Source organism: Ailuropoda melanoleuca, chromosome 10 (assembly GCF_002007445.2).
Source record: "Ailuropoda melanoleuca isolate Jingjing chromosome 10, ASM200744v2, whole genome shotgun sequence".
Classification (NCBI taxonomy): Eukaryota; Metazoa; Chordata; class Mammalia; order Carnivora; family Ursidae; genus Ailuropoda; species Ailuropoda melanoleuca.
The window spans coordinates 76378596-76400101 of record NC_048227.1 but is presented as its reverse complement, the minus strand read 5'-3'; the positions used below and the strand labels follow the sequence as shown (position 1 = coordinate 76400101).

The 21506-nt window shown below is 36.8% G+C and overlaps 1 protein-coding gene across 5 annotated transcripts in view; it reads right to left on the bottom strand.

Moving 5' to 3' along the window:
- The window catches only part of LAMA2 (laminin subunit alpha 2), a 610905-nt gene that overhangs the window by 79910 nt on the left and 509489 nt on the right, over positions 1–21506 (bottom strand). For all 5 annotated transcript variants that reach the window (XM_034669120.1, XM_034669119.1, XM_034669121.1 and 2 more), the window contains 2 exons: positions 10532–10634; positions 45–161 (listed from right to left, as the gene is read on the bottom strand). In XM_034669120.1, the coding sequence (XP_034525011.1) occupies positions 45–161; positions 10532–10634 (220 nt within the window). The remainder of the gene's footprint in view (positions 1–44; positions 162–10531; positions 10635–21506) is intronic.

Here is a 21506-nt window from a genome sequence, read left to right as displayed (position 1 = left end):
AGTTCAGGTCAACTGACACAGTTTGCAGTGTCCCAAATGCTTACCATTTGGAATGGCTGACAGCTTCCCCAAAGTGTCATTCAAAGCTCTCAGGAGATCTTCATTTCTAACATCTGCATTTTCTAACCTGGTTTTTAAGCCATTCAGATAGTCATCATTTTCTGTGAACAGAAAAAAAAAAAAAAAAGAATGAAACAATTTCAATCATCTCTGAGTTTACACATCCCTGATATGGATATGTAATTTCAGATTATTTTAATATAAGGTTTATAAAAAGCAGGAAAACTAATTTAATTCCTTTAATTTATAGGCATCTATCAATAAATACATTTCAGATCATCATATAAAATAGGTGTGTATGAAATGACCATTTCACTCTTCAACATGTTCAACAGCAATGCTTTCCTCTTGGTATCTGATTTTTATTTAATTTGAGGGTTTTCTATGGAGGAAAAAACTGCAAAACAATCAATCTCATACTGAATTTGTAATGATGCCCTCTTGATGACATTATTCCCATTAAAGTTACTTATTTTAACAATTTTATTACTAAAATGGATCACTGGATTAACTTTTAAAACTCTCAGATAAGATTGCTAAGTAGAATCTTCCAACTTCAGTAAATGTCACATTAATACATATTTAAAAACGAATGAAAAAACTTCTAGTGCATTTCTGAAAAAGTGGTATTTTTGTTAAATAGAGAAAACAGGGGCGCCTGGGTGGCACAGTGGTTAAGCATCTGCCTTCGGCTCAGGGCGTGATCCCGGCGTTCTGGGATCGAGCCCCACATCAGGCTCTTCCGCTATGAGCCTGCTTCTTCCTCTCCCACTTCCCTGCTTGTGTTCCCTCTCTCGCTGGCTGTCTCTATCTCTGTGGAATAAATAAATAAAATCTTAAAAAAAAAAAATAGAGAAAACAATATTTTATAAATTGTTCTCAAACAGGCTTTTTAAAGGTTTTTTCTTGCTACATTAGCATGATTTCTTTAACATTAAAAAAAAATCACTTACTGGAGATAATTTAATATTACAAATGTAAATTTTTCAGCTTCTTTTCACTAGTTTTTAACATTGTCCAAACTTTGGTTACTTTGTATTATGACAGCAACTGAGAGGTTCAGAGTTTGAGTGTAACAATTATAAAGGGTAAAAGTTATGAAACCTTTCAAGGGAAAGGAAACAAAGATCCAATCTGTTGGTGGAAGAACAAAAGTTGAGAAATTTTGCTTACATACACATCAAACTGCAAATGTATCTTAAGACTGAATTTTTTTTTAACACTATTTATTAGTGAACAGTGGAACTGAATAAATGAAAGATATAAAACTCTGTGCTTCCTATAATACTTTTCACCTTTCCTGACTGGATAAAGCAGATCATTTCTTTAAAAAATATTTTAAATAGTTTATTTTGCCATAATATTTGTTTCCTGGGGAGATGCATGCTGATCATTTAAATTAGCTCTACAGAAATGCAAAATGTAAATAAACAACAGAGTCCTCAATTAAAGAGGAACACTGAGAAAGGACTAGGAAAGAGGGGGTGCCCTCTTGGCCTGGACTGGTAGACATTTAGCAATAGTAATGAACGGCGGTCTGTGTGTATGTGTAAGTTCTATGTTTAGTGTTCTAGCCATCACAATAACTTCAAGATACATTGCTGTTATCAACACCCACTTACAAATGAGGAAACCGAAGCTTAGAGAATTTAAGTAAATGTCTTAAATTTGCACAGTTAGTAAATGGTGGAGTTGGGATTCAAATCCATGCAGGCTCATTCCAGAAACTGCGCTCTTAACTGCTGCTTTCTGCTAGGGACTCGTAGTCAAAACCAGGAATAAGCGGAGCATATTAGTGGTGCTCTCCCACATCCAGACCTGCTTCCCATCCTCCCCCCAACCCACGCCCCTGCTTCTTTTCTCCCTACCTCTCCTTTCATCTTCTCCTTTGTTGCCTTAAACACATGGCCACAGTAAAAGAAAACTTGTGAGCCTCATGCAAGCACTGTATTCACACTCAAACTGGAATATTTAGAGAAAATTAGCAATGCCCACATGCAAAATGACAGGCAGCTGTACCAAGAGTTCCACATTTTTAAGAATAATGAGAAAAATAGGAATAGGTAGATTACAATAAAATAGATACAAATAATGAGTTACCAAACTAAAATCAAGCACCTTAGACTATCATGCTTAAAAAACTGTAAAGCAAAGGAAGAGTAAGAGATCACTTCTCATTTATCAGATTGGGAAAGTTAAATGTCTGATAATACCAAGTGTTTGCAAGAGTGTTGGTGGAAATGCAAACTGACGCCATTTTCTGAAGAGCAATTTAATACATTTATTAGAATTTTAAATAGACATGTATTTGTCCCAGCGGTTGCACTGCCAGAAATTTAGCCTACAGATATACTTGGGAAACTGTATCAATGTGTATCTTCCAGAATGTTCATTAGATCTTTATTTGGAGGTACAGATAGAGAAAAAAAAAAAGATCCTTGAGATCTTTTTTATGAAAATGAGCAAGGCACACAATACATATGTTGACACATACGCACAAATTTGTCAGGGTGGGATCTGGTGTTAGGTAGGTGAGGTCGAACATACGAGAGAACCCTGACAGTACTTACAGCAGACAGAAACTAGGAATGGAACAAGAAAGGGGGTTCATGGTGGCATGAGCACCACCACAGAGGTCATGCTGGTAAAACTGCTTCCTCTGGGCAGATACTTCTACTCTTTTATTTAAAAGAGTTAAAAACAAAAACAAAACAACAACAATAAAACAATAAATAATGACTAAAGCAACCTGAACTGGGGCAACTTATTGCCACCACCAAGACTGCTGTTCTCATCGCTTTCCTGGTACCCAGCATGGGCAGGCCAGGAGAGACTAAGTCTCACACACTAGAGCCAGAGTGGTCTTGATTTGCTTGTATCAGATCCCCGCAAAGGCAGTGCACCTGACTTCTCAGGGGAACTGAGAGGAACCACTCACTGTCTGCTAGAGAAGGATCCCTGCCTTTACTGGACTTCACCTGGGAAGAAGAGCAAAGGGAAAGGGAGATGGTTGAAGGATTCTTAACTATCAGTGCTCTGGATGTGAAAAAGAAGACTGAACATATTAATTAATGAGCCACTTCATTTCATATAAGGCTTTTATAGGCAGACAGATTAAACCACTGTTATACAAAAGTAATGTAAGCACATACTACAGTTTAATGAGTCTGCCTTTAAGTTCCAAGCCAAAGATCTGACATCACCAAAAAACAAAGCATAAAATACCCTAGCGAAGCACACCTCGAAAACATCAATATGTCCATTTCAGTCACTAAGAGATTATTTTCAATTCTAGTGCCTCAAAATACACTTTCCAAGTAATTAGGTTTTCTCCTGTCAATCACGATTCATCTTTCTTTTAATACTTCTGTTATTTTCAACTGTTGGTACTAAAATAAAATCTTTGGATAGGCTATTGGAAGTCTGCTTGCAGAAAGAAAGCCAGTCTGATTATGACCGTGACGGCCATATGCATTCCTTGAGAGTAAGGGGCTGGTCTTTTGATATTACCTGGGAAGTCTTCATCAATTAAGGAAGTGGAACAGTACAAGTTTTATTTCTTAGCTTCTTGATTAGATTTGATTTTTTAAATAATGAAGCAATCAAAATGTTCTCGCAAGCAAGATCTTCATGTACAGTGAAAAAACCATTAATTTAAAGGGCATCACTCGGTTTATACTATTTTATGCATTCGAACGGCAAACACTGGCTGAACAGTCAGGTTAATTATTCAGAAGAAAGATTGATCCGAAGAACATTGTTGCTTCAAAGCAAGTCACTTTGATCCTCTGCTTTTTGTACTGGGAGGTCAAGATGTGAATATTCTAGCCCCACTCTGATTTCTATGTTTCACCCATTTGATCTGGATTCCTTCTTGAGGGATCCTTTCTTACACTCTGATCATTTTTTTCCGAAGTAGTTTCTGGAATTTCACAAAACCAAATCTAAACACTTCACAGCTTTGTCAATAGAGTTAGGTGCATAAAAGCTGTATACGGAAAAGTACTGCAGATTTCAAAATGGAAAACTTGTGAAACTATAGCAATGAAAAGCTTGAAAAAGAAGCACTTGGCTTTCAATGAAAAGAGGTATGAGGCAGAGTATATCTATAGCTGATGTGTAAGGAAGATTGCATTTGGCCCAGTTTGAACTGTAACATGACCAAAGAAACAGAATTGTTAATAGTTCAAGAACACCCAACACAATTCTTTAGTTGTAAATTTTGGAGAACAAGGATCCAATTTATAATTCATTGAGACATTTTATAGGATTTCATCTCACTTCTTCAGCTCTCATACCCAGTAGCTGTAGTTAAGACATTCTATCTTCTCTCTAGATATCACATCCACCAAACCTCAAAGGCTACACACACATGCTTTTTCTACTTTGATTCTCCCCTTCCCATCCTGTCCTCACACATTAGAACACAAAGGTCAATGGGTTTAGCAGAGACAGACCTCGTACAGTGAGAGACAGGAGCAGGGTGGTAAGGGTCGACTGTGACCATTCCTGGCGATATCATTTCCCTTTGTTGCCTACCCACTGACCGTGGAGGATAGACACATCCAAAATGAAACTCACCAGAGTTGTAAGTCTCTACCACCCAGACTACACATTTACTCATTTACCATGTTCCTGATGCTGTGCTGAATATGAATTACAATTTAGTTAAATTAGAGCTGGTAACTTTGAACTATGTTATGTAATATCTCAAAGCTGTTACTTCTTTCATCATCAACGTCTTCTTGTACAAAATTCTTGTCATTGAAAATGTGGTGCAGTCAATGATATCATTGTAAGATTGAGAGATGGAAGATTAGGTTCAAATGCTATTTCTTTCCCTTTTTATGTGTATAAAATGAAGATAGCACCTTCCTTCATTTGACTCATACGAGAAATTAATCTGTGGATATATGAGAATATACTGGATTTACAACTGGCAGTAAGTGATAACAAAATAATTCACACTGGCTTGATGATTGCCCTGGTGTATTTACCAGTTTTCAATGATGTTGAAATACGTTTCAACTAAATACTTTCATAATTACCCCTTCCTTCCTTACAATGAGGAACACCTCTCTTAAGTCTCCATAGGTTTAAAAATTCCTGGTCACCAAACTATGGGACAATCTGAGAATACATGGCTTCAGAGGGGAAGTTTTCTTTCAAAGCAAAGCAAAGGGAGCATCATTAAGAGATAAAATATGAATGCTTATTATAGATTTTAATGAAATGTTCTCTTTGACTACTGAAACTCATCTAGGGGTGCCGGGAGGCTCAGTTGGTGAAGCGACTGCCTTCAGCTCAGGTCATGATCTCGGAGTCCTGGGATTGAGCCCCGTGTTGGGCTCCCTGCTCAGCAAGGAGCCTGCTTCTTCCTCTGCCTGCTGCTCCCCCTGCTTGTGCTCTCTCTCATTCTGTCTCTCTCTCTCAAACAAATAAATAAAATCTTAAAAAAAAAAAAAAGAAAGAAACTCATCTAGTTAAGTTCTTCAGATGCAATTCTTATTTTTTATTTAGGCACAAATACCTTGAGAGAATCTCTCATTCACAGGGTGAAATTCACAGAATGGCTACTAATTTTGGAGAGGTCTGGTTAAATGGAATCTACTGCCAAACTGCCATCCGGATAATATTTTGCAATGAACTCCTTGATTCCTATGACATTTGTCTTATTATGAACTAATACTTTGATGGACTTGTTATCACTTCTGATTTGCTTCTTTAGCAAAAAATGAAGGAATATCCTCTCTTTAGGATTTCTTTGTAAAAGAAGAATTTAATCCACGTAACTTCCATTTGTTACAAATATGCTTCATGTTTTGTTGTCGAGGCACCTTCTGAGCTAGAGAACAGGTTACTCTCTGCAACATTTATCTGTGTAGTTCTGATGCAGAAAGTTTGAAAAGGCAAGGTATTGGCATGAAGTCATGTAAAATATCTTGATCGTGACCTTGATGATGAGAGATTTCAGCTGCATTTGGGTATTTATCCATTTACTCATTTATCAAGCATTTGTTAGATCATGAATGTCACTGTGTCACCTTCTGGACTATGGCAGAAGGCTGGTGTTTTTGCCCAGCAGTGAGTAAGAGCATCAAGCTTTGGAGCCAGACTAATGTGGGCTAAAGAGTTGATCCCACTATACAAATGCAGTGTGTTCAAGATTGTTCGTGTTTCTTCAAATCAAATGATTTTGTTTTAACATATGAGAGGTGGCCAAACTTACCAAGTTACATAATATATGACTGCTTTACACAATTTTCAATTTTATCATATTACATTATATATTGTCATCTTTGGATACTTTAAGAATATAAGAGGTACAATTTCCCTTAAGTCACTTTACTATACCTTTTCACCCACCTATATAGTCCTTTGCCTACTTAATATTTCCAAATATTAAGATTTCCAAAGAGTCTATCCCCTGAGTCAACCCAATGACCCAGGGCAGGAACCTGGGCCCTTGCAGAAGCAAGGAGAGCTGCGTAAGGAAGGAAGCCAGGTGAAAGTGAGAACCATATTCCTCTCCCCAGCCTCTTGTCTATTGACTTGATAAGGGTGCTATGCCCAGTTTTGCCACTTTTTTGTATTTCTAGCTCTCTTTCATGAATTTACTTCCATGCTTCCCTTTCTCCAGTTGCTGTCACAAGTTTGGGATGTGTCCTATCTCTGCCTCTTCTGCCCAGACATGTGCACTAAAGTGACCGTGCATGGAAATATCTGAGATCACTCTATGGGCAGGTTTACAGGGAGGCATGTTACTGAGAAACCTTGTCTTGTTCATCACAGGCACAGTGCTTGACAGGCCCTCAGTAACTGTCAGCTGCTGCGGAATGTGCTCTTCCTCCCACTAGAGAGAGGGTCACAGTGAGAAGTCTGAGGAGAGGACGGAAGGGGGGGGGGCTTGCCTGGTGGCAGCATCTCCAAAGACTTAAGATACCAGAATAGAGGCGAATTTTCTCTTTGGCGAGTATAACGAGAAACCAAAATGGCCAGACGTTGAAACCCACTTATGGTTCCACTAGGACAAGTTCTGAAGCCCGACTGTGGGCCTGAGGGCTCATTGTGTTTTGGCCAGCAAGGTATTCTAAAAGAACTTGAATTTGAATACCTTTGCGTAAGACAAGTACCGTCTCGTCCAATAGTTCCTACCTTTCCACGTTTGCCATTTGTCACTTTTCATTTTAACTCCTAAACCAACTCTAGCCTTTTATTATCCTGATGTTCTTTATTCACACTCCAGCAGCTCTGTAGGACGAATCAGAATATCTATGGGAAAAGACTGTTTTGTTCTCCAGACTATGGTCAGCTAGGGGATCCAAGCTTGATTTCATCCATTTAGTCCAAAATTGTTTTTTGTCCAGGCAACAGATTTTCTTTGTCTTTCACATGTGTATCTTCAGAAAGGCAGATTCTGCTAATGTTAGTATGTGAACTCCAAAGGAGTATATCTTTAATAATGAAAGAAGGCTTTGGACAAAATTTAACTCCCACCTCATATTTTGGCTTAACAGCATTGTATTCTGGTTTATTCTTTTTTTCTAATCTAAGTAATAACAACAGAATCCTACCAGGTTAGTCAATGAAACTGTATTACATTCATGAAGGTAGAACGTTTCTGATACACTTGTCTGGACTGAATCCCTGAGTGTTTGGAGGATCATAGTATAGAAGAAAAGTATTGATTAATTTGACAAAAGATAATGTGCAGAATAATTTTGGCCCTGTTCTTTGTGCTGGACTGTACCACGTGTCGTGCAATTCACTGAGTCATTATTTTTGCATTGGAAATTGAATCGCTTTATTTCACAGAAGTGTCATCTGGTTTACAGAAATGTTATCTATTTATTCCTAAGTGATTGAATGATTTCACTTATTTGGGCAAAGACAAATATTAGGGATAAATAAAGAAGCAAATAATATTGAGAAGTTACTCTATATAAGGTATATAATTGTAAAATCTTAGTATTCTCAGGCTTCTAGTATACCATCATCTGCTTCATTCCTCCCCTTGTACACATTCCATGAGAACTTCAACTGGCCATTTGATTGACAAACTCTCTTGTCAATCTGCAAGGGAGCATTAATTCACCTGCTGGTATTAATTCATATTCTAACTCTCTCAATCATCAATTTGTCCCAAGTTCCATATCCATCAAGGAAATGATTTTTACCTCTGTAGACATTCCATGAGTGCAATGTAGACTGGTTTCAAATTTCAAATGCGTACAAGGGCAAATTGACTTTTAACAAATGTATATTCAAAAATTAAAAAGCAAAACAAATTGCTCCTGGCAAGTTCAGACTCCCTCAAGGCAAGGACAGCATAAAAATGGCAGGGAGCAGCACTAAGTCATTCGTGACTAAAGCATGAACTCACCGGATTGTACTGAACTGAACCAAGTAACAAATTAGAAATATGGAGGGTAGGCTGGCCTCACCATTTTTATTCCTTCTAACTCCAGGCACCAGAGAAAGGGAAATGACTAAATCTCTATTTTAATAGCTGCTGTCAAGAGTTTTGCTCTGTAGGGCCTATTTCAGCAGTTCCTGGTGGTAATATATGGCATATCCCTGATTAACAGCCATTTTATAACTTGTGTAATTGGCCACAAATCAGGGGAATGTCATAATGTAGCAAGAAAACATTCCCATCTCCGTCAGAGCCTTGGCCTGGATTTTTGGAGAAATTATTACTTGAGTAGTTTGTGCGTTTTCATTACTTTAAATAATGTACTACCTGAAGTACAAAAAAAGACATTTAAACTAATGAACATTTCTGTCTCCTAACCCTTTCCACCGCCTGTCTTCAGATTTCTTTTTTTTCTTGGAGAAAAAAAAAACCTCTGGAAATGGAATTCTCTCTTCATTTTTATAACACCGATATTTTTGGGGAAATAGAGGTGAGGGCAGAGCAGAGAGTGAGGGGAGACAACTCAGGCATTCACCTCAGGTGGAAAATTTAAAGGGACACCAAAACACTCAACTAATCAAAAATATTGTAATGCAGCATTTTAAAAAATTAAAATGGATTCAAAAAAGATCAATGATGAACAAAATATTAAACTTTTCAAATAAAATAAGATCTGACTCTGCACTTGCATGACCTAACCTCACTCACCTCAGCTTAATCCTTCCGAGCTCTGGGCAAAAGGCATTGCGTGGGAAGGAGTAGCCAGAAAGTCATGGGATCAGCTCCACTTGCCCAAGAGGAAAACAGGTTTTGACTCTATAGTTACTCTTCATCTGAGAATAAGAGCAAGCTCCTGCACAAAATTATGTACACGGGTTTTTTTCCACCCGTGACACACAGTCCAGAGCGTTTTACTATCAAAATGCCATCTACATGGATGACAGAATTTGTAATTTCCTATCAGCCTCTATTAGAGACCAGAGGCAATTAGTTAAAGCATGACAAATATAAAGGCTTCTAAAACTTTTCTTTCTAAGGTTAGTAAAGACCAATGTCATTCCATTCTTTTCAAAAATACGCTGATTTCCTGATTTGAGCTAGTCCCTGTGATATTATACACTAGAAAAACAAAGCTTAGAAGAAGACCCCATTGAGAAGATGAAATCTAAGTACATGGCTATGGTTTGACAAGTCAGTGAGAAAGGCAGGCAGTGAGAAGGGGCATGTAGTTCAGATGGGGTGTAGAGGTTCCTGGAGAAGGTGACATCTGAGCCCGATCTTGAAGGTCTGGTAAAAGGTAATTATACGAAAAAGAACGAAAGATGGAGAGGCATTCCAAAGAGAAGGATTAACATTCTGAAATACGGAGGCTTGGAATAGTAGTGTGTTCTGGAAGGGCCATGAATATTTCAGGAAGGTTGGGGAGATGGATGCAAGCCAGAAAATGGTAAGGAATGAGGCTGCAGAGAGAAACTGGAGATATTCGAATGAAATAATAAATATAATAGCTTACCTAGAGAGCAGCTATATTGAGTAATACATATTTAATGCAAACCCATTATGGACTGGAGTAGATATTTTATGCACTTTGATGATTGAATTAGGAAGAAAATACAAGAAATATGTATTTAAAAAGTGTGAATACTTTTCAGGAAATGTGACCACTAACAAATTGAAAATTTCATAAGGACATTTATACTACATCTGCCTAATTCATTCCTTTGTGTCATTGCTGAAGCCAAAACAAGTGAGGTTTGGTACTCTTAAAAACTTGTTATACTCTAATTTAAAAGTCACCGTACTTTAGATATAGGTGAAATGATGCTATATAAGTTAGGTCTAAAAATTATGAAATATTACCCAGTGCAAAATGAGATGTGATGACAAAATGTCATAAAACTGGTGAAACAGTTTACTTGCATTAAATCCCGATAATAAAAACAATCATAAAAACCCTAGTGAAACAATTCCACTTTTCCAATAGTGTAATAAAATATCCTACCAAATAGAACTACAATTAGCCTGAAAATAATAACAAAGAGAGGTCACACTAACCTTTAACGGCATTTGCTAACTTCTTGGCTTCATTAAGAATCCCAAAGCTTTTCTGAAGAGACTCTTTGGCATCTTCCCTTAGTAAACCCTGAGGACCTGTTGCCTGTGGAGGGAAAAAGAAGTGTCACATATCAAAACCCACAGAATTATGGAGTAGACATATCTGGTGGGAACCCGGTACACAGAGTTTACTTTCAGAAAAGCATTCTGGGTCACAGACATAGAATTATAAATTATCAGCACATACTGGCGATTAAAGTCAGGAGACTGTTTATTGGGAGAGGAGCAGAAGAGCTAGAACAGAAACCTTAGGAATCTTAACATTTAAGGGGCAGGTGCAGCAAGAGGCACTGGCAAGGTAATTGAAATTACCTTGAAATTGAAATTCTAGAGGCCAAAGAGAAACCAGGAGAGCAGGACATTACGGAAGCCAAGACATGCAGAAATGGCTCAAAGTATGATGGTTGGCAGTGTTGCAAGGACATAACTGGTCAGTATTGAATGCTATAGAATGGTCGAGTAAATTAAGAACTCAACAACTCTACTGACTTTATCCCTAAGCACATTTTACTTGAGTTGTGTGATAAGTGGGAAGTGGTTCCTGTCCCCTTCAAATGAGGAAGAACACTGCTCCTTTTAAAAACACGTCTCCAAGTACTGCAGCAAAACAAAATCTTCTAAATAACAATCCCTGAGCTACAATCATCTCCTAGCAAAGAAGTATTTGTTGAGGCTTGGATTAAAAAAGATGACACAAAGACAGCAGGACGATATGGGAAAGGGATCATTTAACTTAAAGTCTAGTGATCCATTTCAATAGTGTTTGCTCCTTAGCAACCATCATGTAATACAGTTATACCAAGAGATAAATCAAATAGGATCTTATGTGTAAAGTTTAAATTGGAAAAGTATTTCAGGTGCAAGAAGAGCTAGAGAATGCTAAACTTACTGCTGAAGTTAGGAAGCTGAATTCAGGTTATCATAACATAGATATAATGTAGACATAATGTAGACACAACGTAGACATAACACTCCAAAAGATACCTGCAGTGCCTCTGTCACATTTTTTTTTATCAGTCACATTATTTAAGCATTAAACTAGGAAAGATCATAGAACTCATGACTGTTGTGGTAAAATTTATTTTCAGGTGTTATACTAACATCTCCACTGTTCACGGAACAGATTGATTATATAATGCCAAGATAACTACAAAAGGACATATTAGATACATCTACATAAATAAAAAGGGACAGTGTGAATATATAGCCTGCATTTGCAAAAAAAAAAGCTGTCTGATAACCCCTGAAAATTATTTTATGGAAAATGGACAGTTTCTTCAACTGAGAACACAGAAATTCTTAGTCCAACAGTTTCCCCTGGAAATTAGATACACTAACATCACATAGTGTCATTTATCTCAAAAAAAAAAAAGGAAAGAAAAAGAAAAAGGAAAGAACATCAGTATAAGTGGCACAAATCCAGTGTACCTTACTCAAAAAAAATAAAAATAAGCCTTAGTTACCTACTCAGGTTGTACACCTGTTCCAAATTTCCATGACATTCTTACTCCCTTGGTTACAGGTTTTCTGGATCAAACAGATCAGAGGAAGGAAATTACAAAGAAAGAAGGATGAAGATTCTCTAAATAGACACATGAAAACAGCAGAAGTGATAGCTGACAATCTGTCTGACAATGAGGAAGAAGCTATCAAGTAGAGGAAAAAAATTTTAAGCTCAGGAGTCTAAATCAATTTGGAAAGGGATAAAGTAGGTTTCAGTAGATGCCAATATCACGGTAGTAAAAAAAAACTGAAGTTGGTATTGATGATCCTGAGTCACCCTGATGATGGGTCAGAGTACTAGATGAAATTAGGCAAAGATGGGAAAGGAAGGAAGGAAGGAATGAGGGAGGGAGGGATGAAGGGATGGAGAGAAAAAGGGAGGGAGGGAGGGAGGGAGGAAGGAAGGAAGGAAGGAAGGAAGGAAGGAAGGAAGGAAGGAAGGAAGTGCTTTCCCCGCAGCCTTGAGATGTGAATGTCTTTCTGCAAGAATATAATCTGGCAAGCATTTAACAACCACAATTTTAAAGCTAATCTTGGATATGCAAAGTGAGTCATGGGGGGAAAAGAAGGGAGAGAAAGTTGATTTGCTGTAAGGAAGAAGATAATGAAATGAAGTGAGAGGAAAAGAGGGAGAAGGGTCAGACAACATGGAAAGAGGCTTAAGTTCGAGCTGGAGAAATTGAGGGACTATGAACAGTGGTGACCGATATTCATTTTTTGTCTGCCTTTTTACACTTTTCAAGGGTTTAACTGAGGCATAAGTAAACTTCACATATTTAAAATTTACAATTTGATAAGTTTTGACATAAAAGCACCAATGAAACAGTCATGACAAACAAGGCAGAGGAACTATCTATTTAATTTCTCCCTTCCACCCTTCCTTGACTTCCTTGCATCTCTACACAAACACGGCTCTTCTATCACTATTAATTTGCATTTTATAAACTTGTATATAAATGGAGTCATCTAGTTTGTTCTCTTTTTTGTATGGCTTCTTTCGCTCAGCATAATTATTTCAACCTCTGTCCACATTGTGTATCAATATGTGATCCTTTTTTAATTAGATGAATATGCCCCAGTCTATTCCTTCACCTCTTGATGGACATTTGGGTGATCTCCAGCACTGACCATTCTAAATTGTTGCTAGGTGCATTTGTGTATAAATCTTTATATAAACATATGCCATCATTTTTTCCTGGAGTGAATACCTAGAAGTGGAGTGGTTCGATGATATAGTAGTATGTTTAAGTTTTTAAGAAACTACCAATTTGTTTTCCAAATTATTTGTGTTACTTTAAATTCCCACCAGCAACGTATGAGAATTATATTTGCCTACATCCTTGCTAGTACTTGATGTAGTCAGTATTTTTAAATTTAGACATGCTAATAGGTGTATCATTTTGGTTTTAATTTGCATTTTCCTTGTGACAAATAATCTTGAGCACCTTTCATGTGCTTATTTTCCATCTGTTTAAGTCTTTTGCCGAATTTTTTATTGGGTTCTTTGTTGTTACTGAATTTGGAAAGATATTTGTACATAATTTGGATACAAATCCTTTATCAGACATGTAATTTGCAAATATATTCCTCTAGTTTGTAGCTTATCTTAATAACTGGTTAGATTTGATTTGTAATGACTTTGTCAAGAATTTCCCATCTATGTTTGTGAGGGATATAGATCTATAATTTTTTTTTTATAATGTCTTTGGTTTGTATTAGAGTGATACTGATCTCATAGGATGAGGTGGGACATAATTTCTTCTCATCAATTCTCTGAAGAATCGTTACTTCTTCCTTAAATGCTTCATGGAATTCATAGGTGAAATCATCTGGGGCTAAATTTGTGTGTGTGGGGTGTGTGTGTGTACACACAAAGGTTTTAAGTAGAAATTAAATTCTTTAATGGACATTCAAGTTATTGATTTGTGAGTTTTGGTAGCTGGTAATTTTCAAAGAATCTGTCCATTTCATTCAAATTGTTGAATTTCTGGCATAAAGTCATTTATAATTTTGTCTCTTTTTAAAAACCCTTTATTGTCTGCAGAAGTTGTACTGATTTTACCTTTCTTTATTCCTGATATTGGATACTCATTTTTTTCTGATTAGTCTGATTATTGAGTTATTGATCTTCCATTGGAACTTGGCACCTTTATCCAGCAACATGACTGAGCCCTAACTGAAGTCCAGCTTCTGACAGACTTCCCTGCTGCTAATTTCCTATCTTCTTGCATTTATGAATGTCACCTTTCTTTGCTCCCAAGCCTTTTGTCTTTTCTGCTTTTCAGGAAGCTGATGATTTCTTCCTGGACTTTTAGTCAACCACTCCTTGCTCAGGTAAGGAAAGGCAAGGAGGCAGGAAATTTTTTTAAAGATTTATTTATTATTTATTTGAGAGAGAGCTCGAGGGAGTACAAGTGGGGGGAGGGGCAGAGAGAGAGGGAGAGAATCCTCAAGCAGACTCCCTGTCAAGCGTGGAGCCTGATGTGGGACTTGATCCCAGGACCCTGACATCACGACCTGAGCTGAAATCAAGTCGGATGCTCAACCAACTAAGCCACACAGGTGCCCCAAGGAGGCCAGAAATTTTGATGTGTGAGAACAGAACAAGTATTTCAGTTGCAAAAAACCATAGAGTTTATGAAGGACAGTATGAAGAACTAAGGCTGTTAGGTAGGTTAGAGTCAATTTCTGGAAAGCTCGAAAGTCAGGCTAAAAACACTGGGCAATAAGCAACATAGAGCCATTGAAAGCTTCTGGGTAAGAGAGTATGGTCAGAGCCTTAGTCCAGAAAGATGAACCAGGCAGGTGCGTGGGGGAAAAACGAGACACCGATCGGCTATCTTAACAGTATAAGCCAGAGTAAAGAGAGTTGTAACCTCAGGCAAGGGCAGTGGAAATGAGAGGTTTGAATTCAAAGGATGTGGAGGGATAGGTAGGTTTTAATTGTTTCAAGCAGCACTCCAAAATATTAAAGTAAAGGGCTGATGGCATACAACTGTCAGTCATAAACAGTGTATCCACAACCCAGGTTTAAAAGACAAGCCCTTGATAGGATAACAGAATGAAAACTACTAACATGTTATGGATGAACAGAACTGTTTCAACTCATTGGAATCTGGAGAGTTCCTTTTCCAGCATTGCTTAGTAAGTCACCGAAGCACATCAACAATATCAGGACAGGTGATGAAGCAGCATTTTCCAAGCTAATTATACTTCATACATATTCATAAGTGTTGCATCTGAGTTTCTGAGCTGTGTCTACGGCATATGTGAAATATAAATGAGGTTCTTAGAGTTGCAAGATATGTTGTTTCTTGCTTTTTAGAAACTATTTTTATAAATAAGTGTATATGAATATACATAAATTATATAAAAATGTTCATGAAAATATATCATACACAATAAAATATCATTATATGCAGGCTGCTGTATGTTTTTATTATTTAATAATTATTTATAGAAAGTATGAGAGAGATATTTAAGACATTATTAGAGAAGAAAAAATACAGAAAAAAATGAAATGATAAAGTCTGCAAAGATTTTACAGAGGGCTTGGCATTTAATTGGCTTTTAATACATGTTAGTGTTCTCCTTCCTACTATTTGTTAAATATTCATAGTAACTCTTGTTACATGTCATTGATTAGTAGATGAAGGAATTAATTGATTTACCCAACAAAAGTTTTTAGCTGTCTCAAGTTCCAAAGTAAGGTCTGATTATCCAAAGATGGAGAAAGTCTGCCTTTCCTACAGGAACAATAGTGGAGAACAAACAAAACAATCCCTTATAAAGAAAATGATCGCTATGATAATTAAGCATAGAAATATGGCCATGTTTTGTTGTCAGAGGAAGCTCTATTAGGAGAAAAGGTGAATATGAGACCTGAAGTTAAGCTTATCAGGATGGTATATACCTGTCTCCCAGTGATTTATTATTTAAAAAAGCAAATTTAAAAGCTATTGCCTATATTACCTTCTATATTATACTTTTATTACTTTTCTAAATGGTCCTCAAATAACTACTTTATTAGAGACAGAATTTCTGAATTCACTGAAAAAGTTGTCTCTAAGGACAGATGTAGAATATTTCTTTTTGCTTTTGTTTTTGTTAGAGAAGTAATTGAAAATTCATCACCATGATTTATGACTTATTCCATTGCTCCCTCTTTATGAAATAATTTATTTTAGAAGATAAGTCTTGCATATCTCTAAAGGAGATAATGTGCAAAGATATTACATAACAAATGATTTTAAGTTTAAAAATTTTTTAAAGAAAGAAAATGGTTCAGAACGTGCAAGGATACATGTAAGGGCTGGTGATTAGTTATAATGTGTTTGCATGAAGTATTTATCAGAAGAAATTTATATTCAGGTAGGTTAGACTGTTGTTAAAAATCAGGGAGAAATTTCTTACTCTAGTAAAATAAATTCTGAGGAGAAATAGTGGCATCTAATCCTATCTACATTGTAAAAGATATAATTTTTGAGAATATTGAAAAAATGTGCCTGTGATGTTAGATACAATTATATATTAAGCTACAAAACAGTTATGTAACAACTACTCATTTGCAAAAAAGCTATTCGCATAGGAAAAGGTATGTGCAGATAAACAACAGCATAAAAGTGATCCTTTGTGTTTGGTGGGCTTATGCACATTGTCTATTTTCTCCCTTTGCTTGTATTTTCTACTTTTCTATAACAGATAAGAACTGCTTTTGTAATGATTAAAAAAGATCGTAGATAATCTTAAGGAAATCACTCTTCATTAATTTCAAAGTTGTTTTCATACAACCTATACTTTTAAAATCCTACAAGATATTAAAATGAAATAGTAAATAAAAAGTGAGGAACAAATAACCCCGCTGTTGAAAGGCTGTCGATCCTGGCCTTGCATACTATGCCCTAAGATGGGAGGGAGATTCGATGAATCTCTGCAGAAGACTGGAAGCCAATGAGCATACAGAGGAGACTTGGATGAAATAGGAATCCTCAAAACTGCAAGTTTAGAATTTGTGACTGGGAACTTTCAGCTTGATGAGAACACTGAAAAGGACAATCAAGAGGGAATTTAAAAATATATGACTAAGCGAGACTAGATTTTCACCAATGATGGCATGGCAGCCACTGCCCCAGCATCTACGGGTGCACTAGCTTACTGCAATTGAGGTAGGAACTGAACAAGCTGATGGGGGCAGCATGAGCAGACACTACAAGAAATCTTGATTTGGAGTCAAGGCAAGGGAGAAGAATCTATGGAGTTGGAGAACATTCTCAGAGGACCTAATATTTTTTTTCCAGTTAATGTCCAAAAGTCCAATGCAGCATGGTCATCTCACCTCTTGCTTATTGCATTTCTGGGTGGAAATCCTAAATAGTGAGTCTGAGAGCACAACTGCCTTGAATGAAATTAATTCTCACTTATGTTGCATTATAGCATCACCCCAAAGAGTTGCCATATTTCGAGTTGATGATACAAACCCTTTGGTTTTTAACATTTTATGCCCTGAATTTTTAAATATGTCTAATGCTGCATCATAAAACAGAAGTTTGTTTTTTTTGTTTCCAATATGTTTTTTAAAATTATTGACTCCAACGAGCATATCATATACAGGGAAAATCACTAAAATCAGGGTGGCTTAATGAACACTATTTTTACATACAGATTCAATATTTTTCTAGGTACTTAGATTCTCACTGACTTTTTCATATTTGCTATTGTGTGAATCACTCAGTTGTTACATAAGTTGCTGAACTGTTAATGGAGAAAAAATGATCACCAATCTTATCGGCAGATTTAATTGTCATTATCAATTATGGGTTTATGCCATTTTCCCATTAATACTACATGGGTATAAAATTTAAATTCCAATGACTATAGTTATATATTTTTAAAGATTTTATTTATTTATTTGACAGAGAGAGAGAACCAGAGAGCACAAGCGGGGTGAATGGCAGAGGGAGAGAGAGAAGCAGACTCCTCGCTAAGCAGAGAACCCACGCAGGGCTCAATCCCAGGACTCTGAGATCATCACCTGAGTCAAAGGCAGATGTTTAACCGACGGAGCCACCCAGGTGCCCCCAATGACTCTAGGTATTAATAAAAAGTCAAAATGACTGTGTGAATGACTTCTAAGCAGTGGTTGACAGAATAAAATACAAGGTATATGTGATATAAAGGGCACAACTTGACTAACACCATATTTTATTGAGTTTTTGAATGCAATAAGTACTCTGCTAATATTTGCACAGTCCTTTATGTAAGAAATAAAAACTCAAAAATGACCTTGCAAGTATTCTTTATGTATTCTGGTTCATCCAATTATACAAAGCAAATATTAAATAAGACAGACTGAAGAGAAGATATGACCATATTTCTAAACAAACACTCATTAGAAATGCCTTAGTGTTTAATCATACTATTGCAAGATTCACAGTGTTTACCCTTATGATTTATACACCAATAGCAATGATGTCAAAGAATCTTGCTACTATAAGGACTCAAAAACTAATAATAAGAAATTATAAGGAATAATATTCATAATATTAAAGGACAGAATAATAGTAGGAAAGAGAGGAAAACATAACAAAGGAAAAGAATAAGTAAAAGTTGGAATGTATTATTTTTATTAGCCTAAAAAATGAAAACATATATGATTATTGCTGGTTTGAGGACAGACTAGAATTCTAATGATCTCTGATTACCCTGTGTGTTGTATTTTGTAATGCTATTTACACATTAAGTACATTAAATATGTGGTCACAATTTTTAAAATTTTAAAGAGAAAATTTAAAATGTGGACATGCTTAATACTTCATACTTTGCAATAAGTAGCTCATGAACACCTCTTATAAGTACCATAACTAGGCCAATGAAGAGTAAGAAATGATCTTATATAGTTGGGAGATTGAATATTAAATCAGATAAAAGGATTTGGGCTCTACAGACTCTATTTACCATAAGAATCAAGTCAAGGGAGGGATCAGAATACATCCTACAATGCACTCAATTTGAAGGCAGATCTTCTAATTTCCAAATTCTGTCCTGCTATCTTCTTTCCCCAACTTAATTTAGAAATTCTAGCACACCACTAGAACCTATTTCCGATCCATTAAAAAAAACTCACATGACATCTACATTCAAACAGATATTCGGACATTACCTCAAACTAAATAGGGAAAGGAAGTAATTTTATTTTTCCTTGGAAATCATCTTCTCTCATCAACTTTCCTATGTCTCGTGACAATAAAAATATCTGTCAATTCTGAAAATCTGATGCATCCTGGCCGTTCCAGATTTCTGACATTCGTGTTTGGAGATGGGAGGTGGCAATCTACATTTAGTGATCAGCTACCGTGTATCACGTGTTACCTACATGAAAATCATGGAATCCTGGAAGAGCAACATACTCAGGGGGCCAGTTGTGGTGATCCACATTTCTGTCCACTAGGGGATCTATTATCAGCTTACATTTTAATTCTGGGAACATTATTTTCTGGAAAAAGCTAGTAGGAAGAAAACAGCACAGTCACCAAGCAGTGAAAGAGCATGGGAACCCACTGTGTACAATGGAGTTGGCAAGCAGAGAAACTCAGCAGCTTCCAAAGCCCAGGGATCCTGGGGCTGTGTGGTCAATATCTGACCTAAATGTTGGCACAGAGCGGCATTGCAACCGGCCAGCTTCCTGCTCACTGCACGGTGTGCTCCGGTGTACCTCACCCAGTGTGGATGCCTTTTTCTGACTCCTCCGACCACTGCATGGGTTAGTGGAGACCCTCAAACATACCCTCCCCACGAGGAAATAAAATATAGGAAGACAGCAAAAGACTCCTCTGAAATATGGATTACTTAAAATCTGAATTTTCACCAAATTTTACCCCTGAAACTAAAACTACACTATATGTGAACTAAGTTGAATTTAAATAAAATTTTGAAAAAAAAATTAAAAATTGGAATTTTGAGCAAAAAACACTGCTTTCAGAAAACAGTACCAAGAGACTAAATAAAATGGAGTTAAGTGTGCCGGGAAGACGGTGGGAATTAAAACTATGATGGTATAAAGAAAAGGAGATAAGAGAAAGTGTATGACTTCAGCAGAGGAATCTTCACTTTAGCAGGACAGACACGTCTCTCTCACCACATCAACACGGGTAGGTAGACACTTACAACCCCTCAATCCACTGCAGTCACTGGACCCTCACCTTGCTCAGGAGGGGATAAGCCAGGAGGGAGGCGCACAAGCTCTGAAGGTGGCCAGGCTCAGAAACCACAAGTGAGGTAGAACATGAGAGTCAGTCATGAGACTAAACATAGATAATGCCCTGCAAATTCTTTTACAAAACAGAGTGCCCTTTACCCCTTCACGGGTGCACAGAACGATGCAACCAGACACCAACGGCCCCCAGGCTTTACCCCACTGAAAACAATCAGAGGCAGTCTTTTAAGGAAGTGCTTTCAATTAAGCTTCTGGTTATAGACAAAATATAAATGTTACTGATATGACAATATGGAAGTTAAAAGGGTAGAAGTTGGGAGGAGAAAGGAAGAAAGGGAACTAAAGGCAGGTTGAGGGCACAAAGGTCTGCATTTACAGAGTGGGGAGTCCATCATAGACAGGAACAGGAAATTTACAGAGTGGGGAGTCCATCATAGACAGGAATAGGAAATAAAGCTCTGAGCCCCTTCACCTAAGTTTAAAAAGAAAACAGTACGGGATCTAAACATGGTAACGAACCTACACTGGGAAATGCATGAGAGGGAAATGTGATGTGATAGGATCTAAGTTAACTTCATGTCATGTATCACACCGTAGTAATTAAATAGATAATCCCCTAAAGTAATGAATCACATGACAGCAATGATAATGATATTATCAAGAAAGACAGGAGAATAAATAGTTGGAAGATTTAGCAATGATTGTCCCTGGGGGTGTGAGTGTAGAGGTGAGAAAAGTTAGGCCAGGGGATTGTTGCTTGAAATTTCCTGCTTCTCTTTTCAATTTAAAAGGAAATAAAATATGCATGCATCATGAATTTTAAAAGAAAGAAATGTAGGGCTTCTTGTTGGTGTGTGGATGAGGGTTGCTCTTTCATTTCCGGAAGCCTTTGAGAACGACTTTCTTAATATTTTTCAGGGCAGTTCTTCCTGCAGAACTGATTTTCAATTTCCTTTTACTTTCATTTTAGTTAAAACACTTAACTAGGAAATAATTTAAGTATACTGATAAGAACAGAAATTAATATAGATACCTGTCTCCCCATCATCCATATTTGACAAATATTAACTTTTTACTGTATTTGTCTAGATCTTTAAAAACATATATGTGGATTTAGTTTGGTAATATTTAAAGTTTTACATCTCTATGATTGACCTACAGTTTTCCTTTTCGATCCTGTTTCAGGCAGCGTTCTGCCAT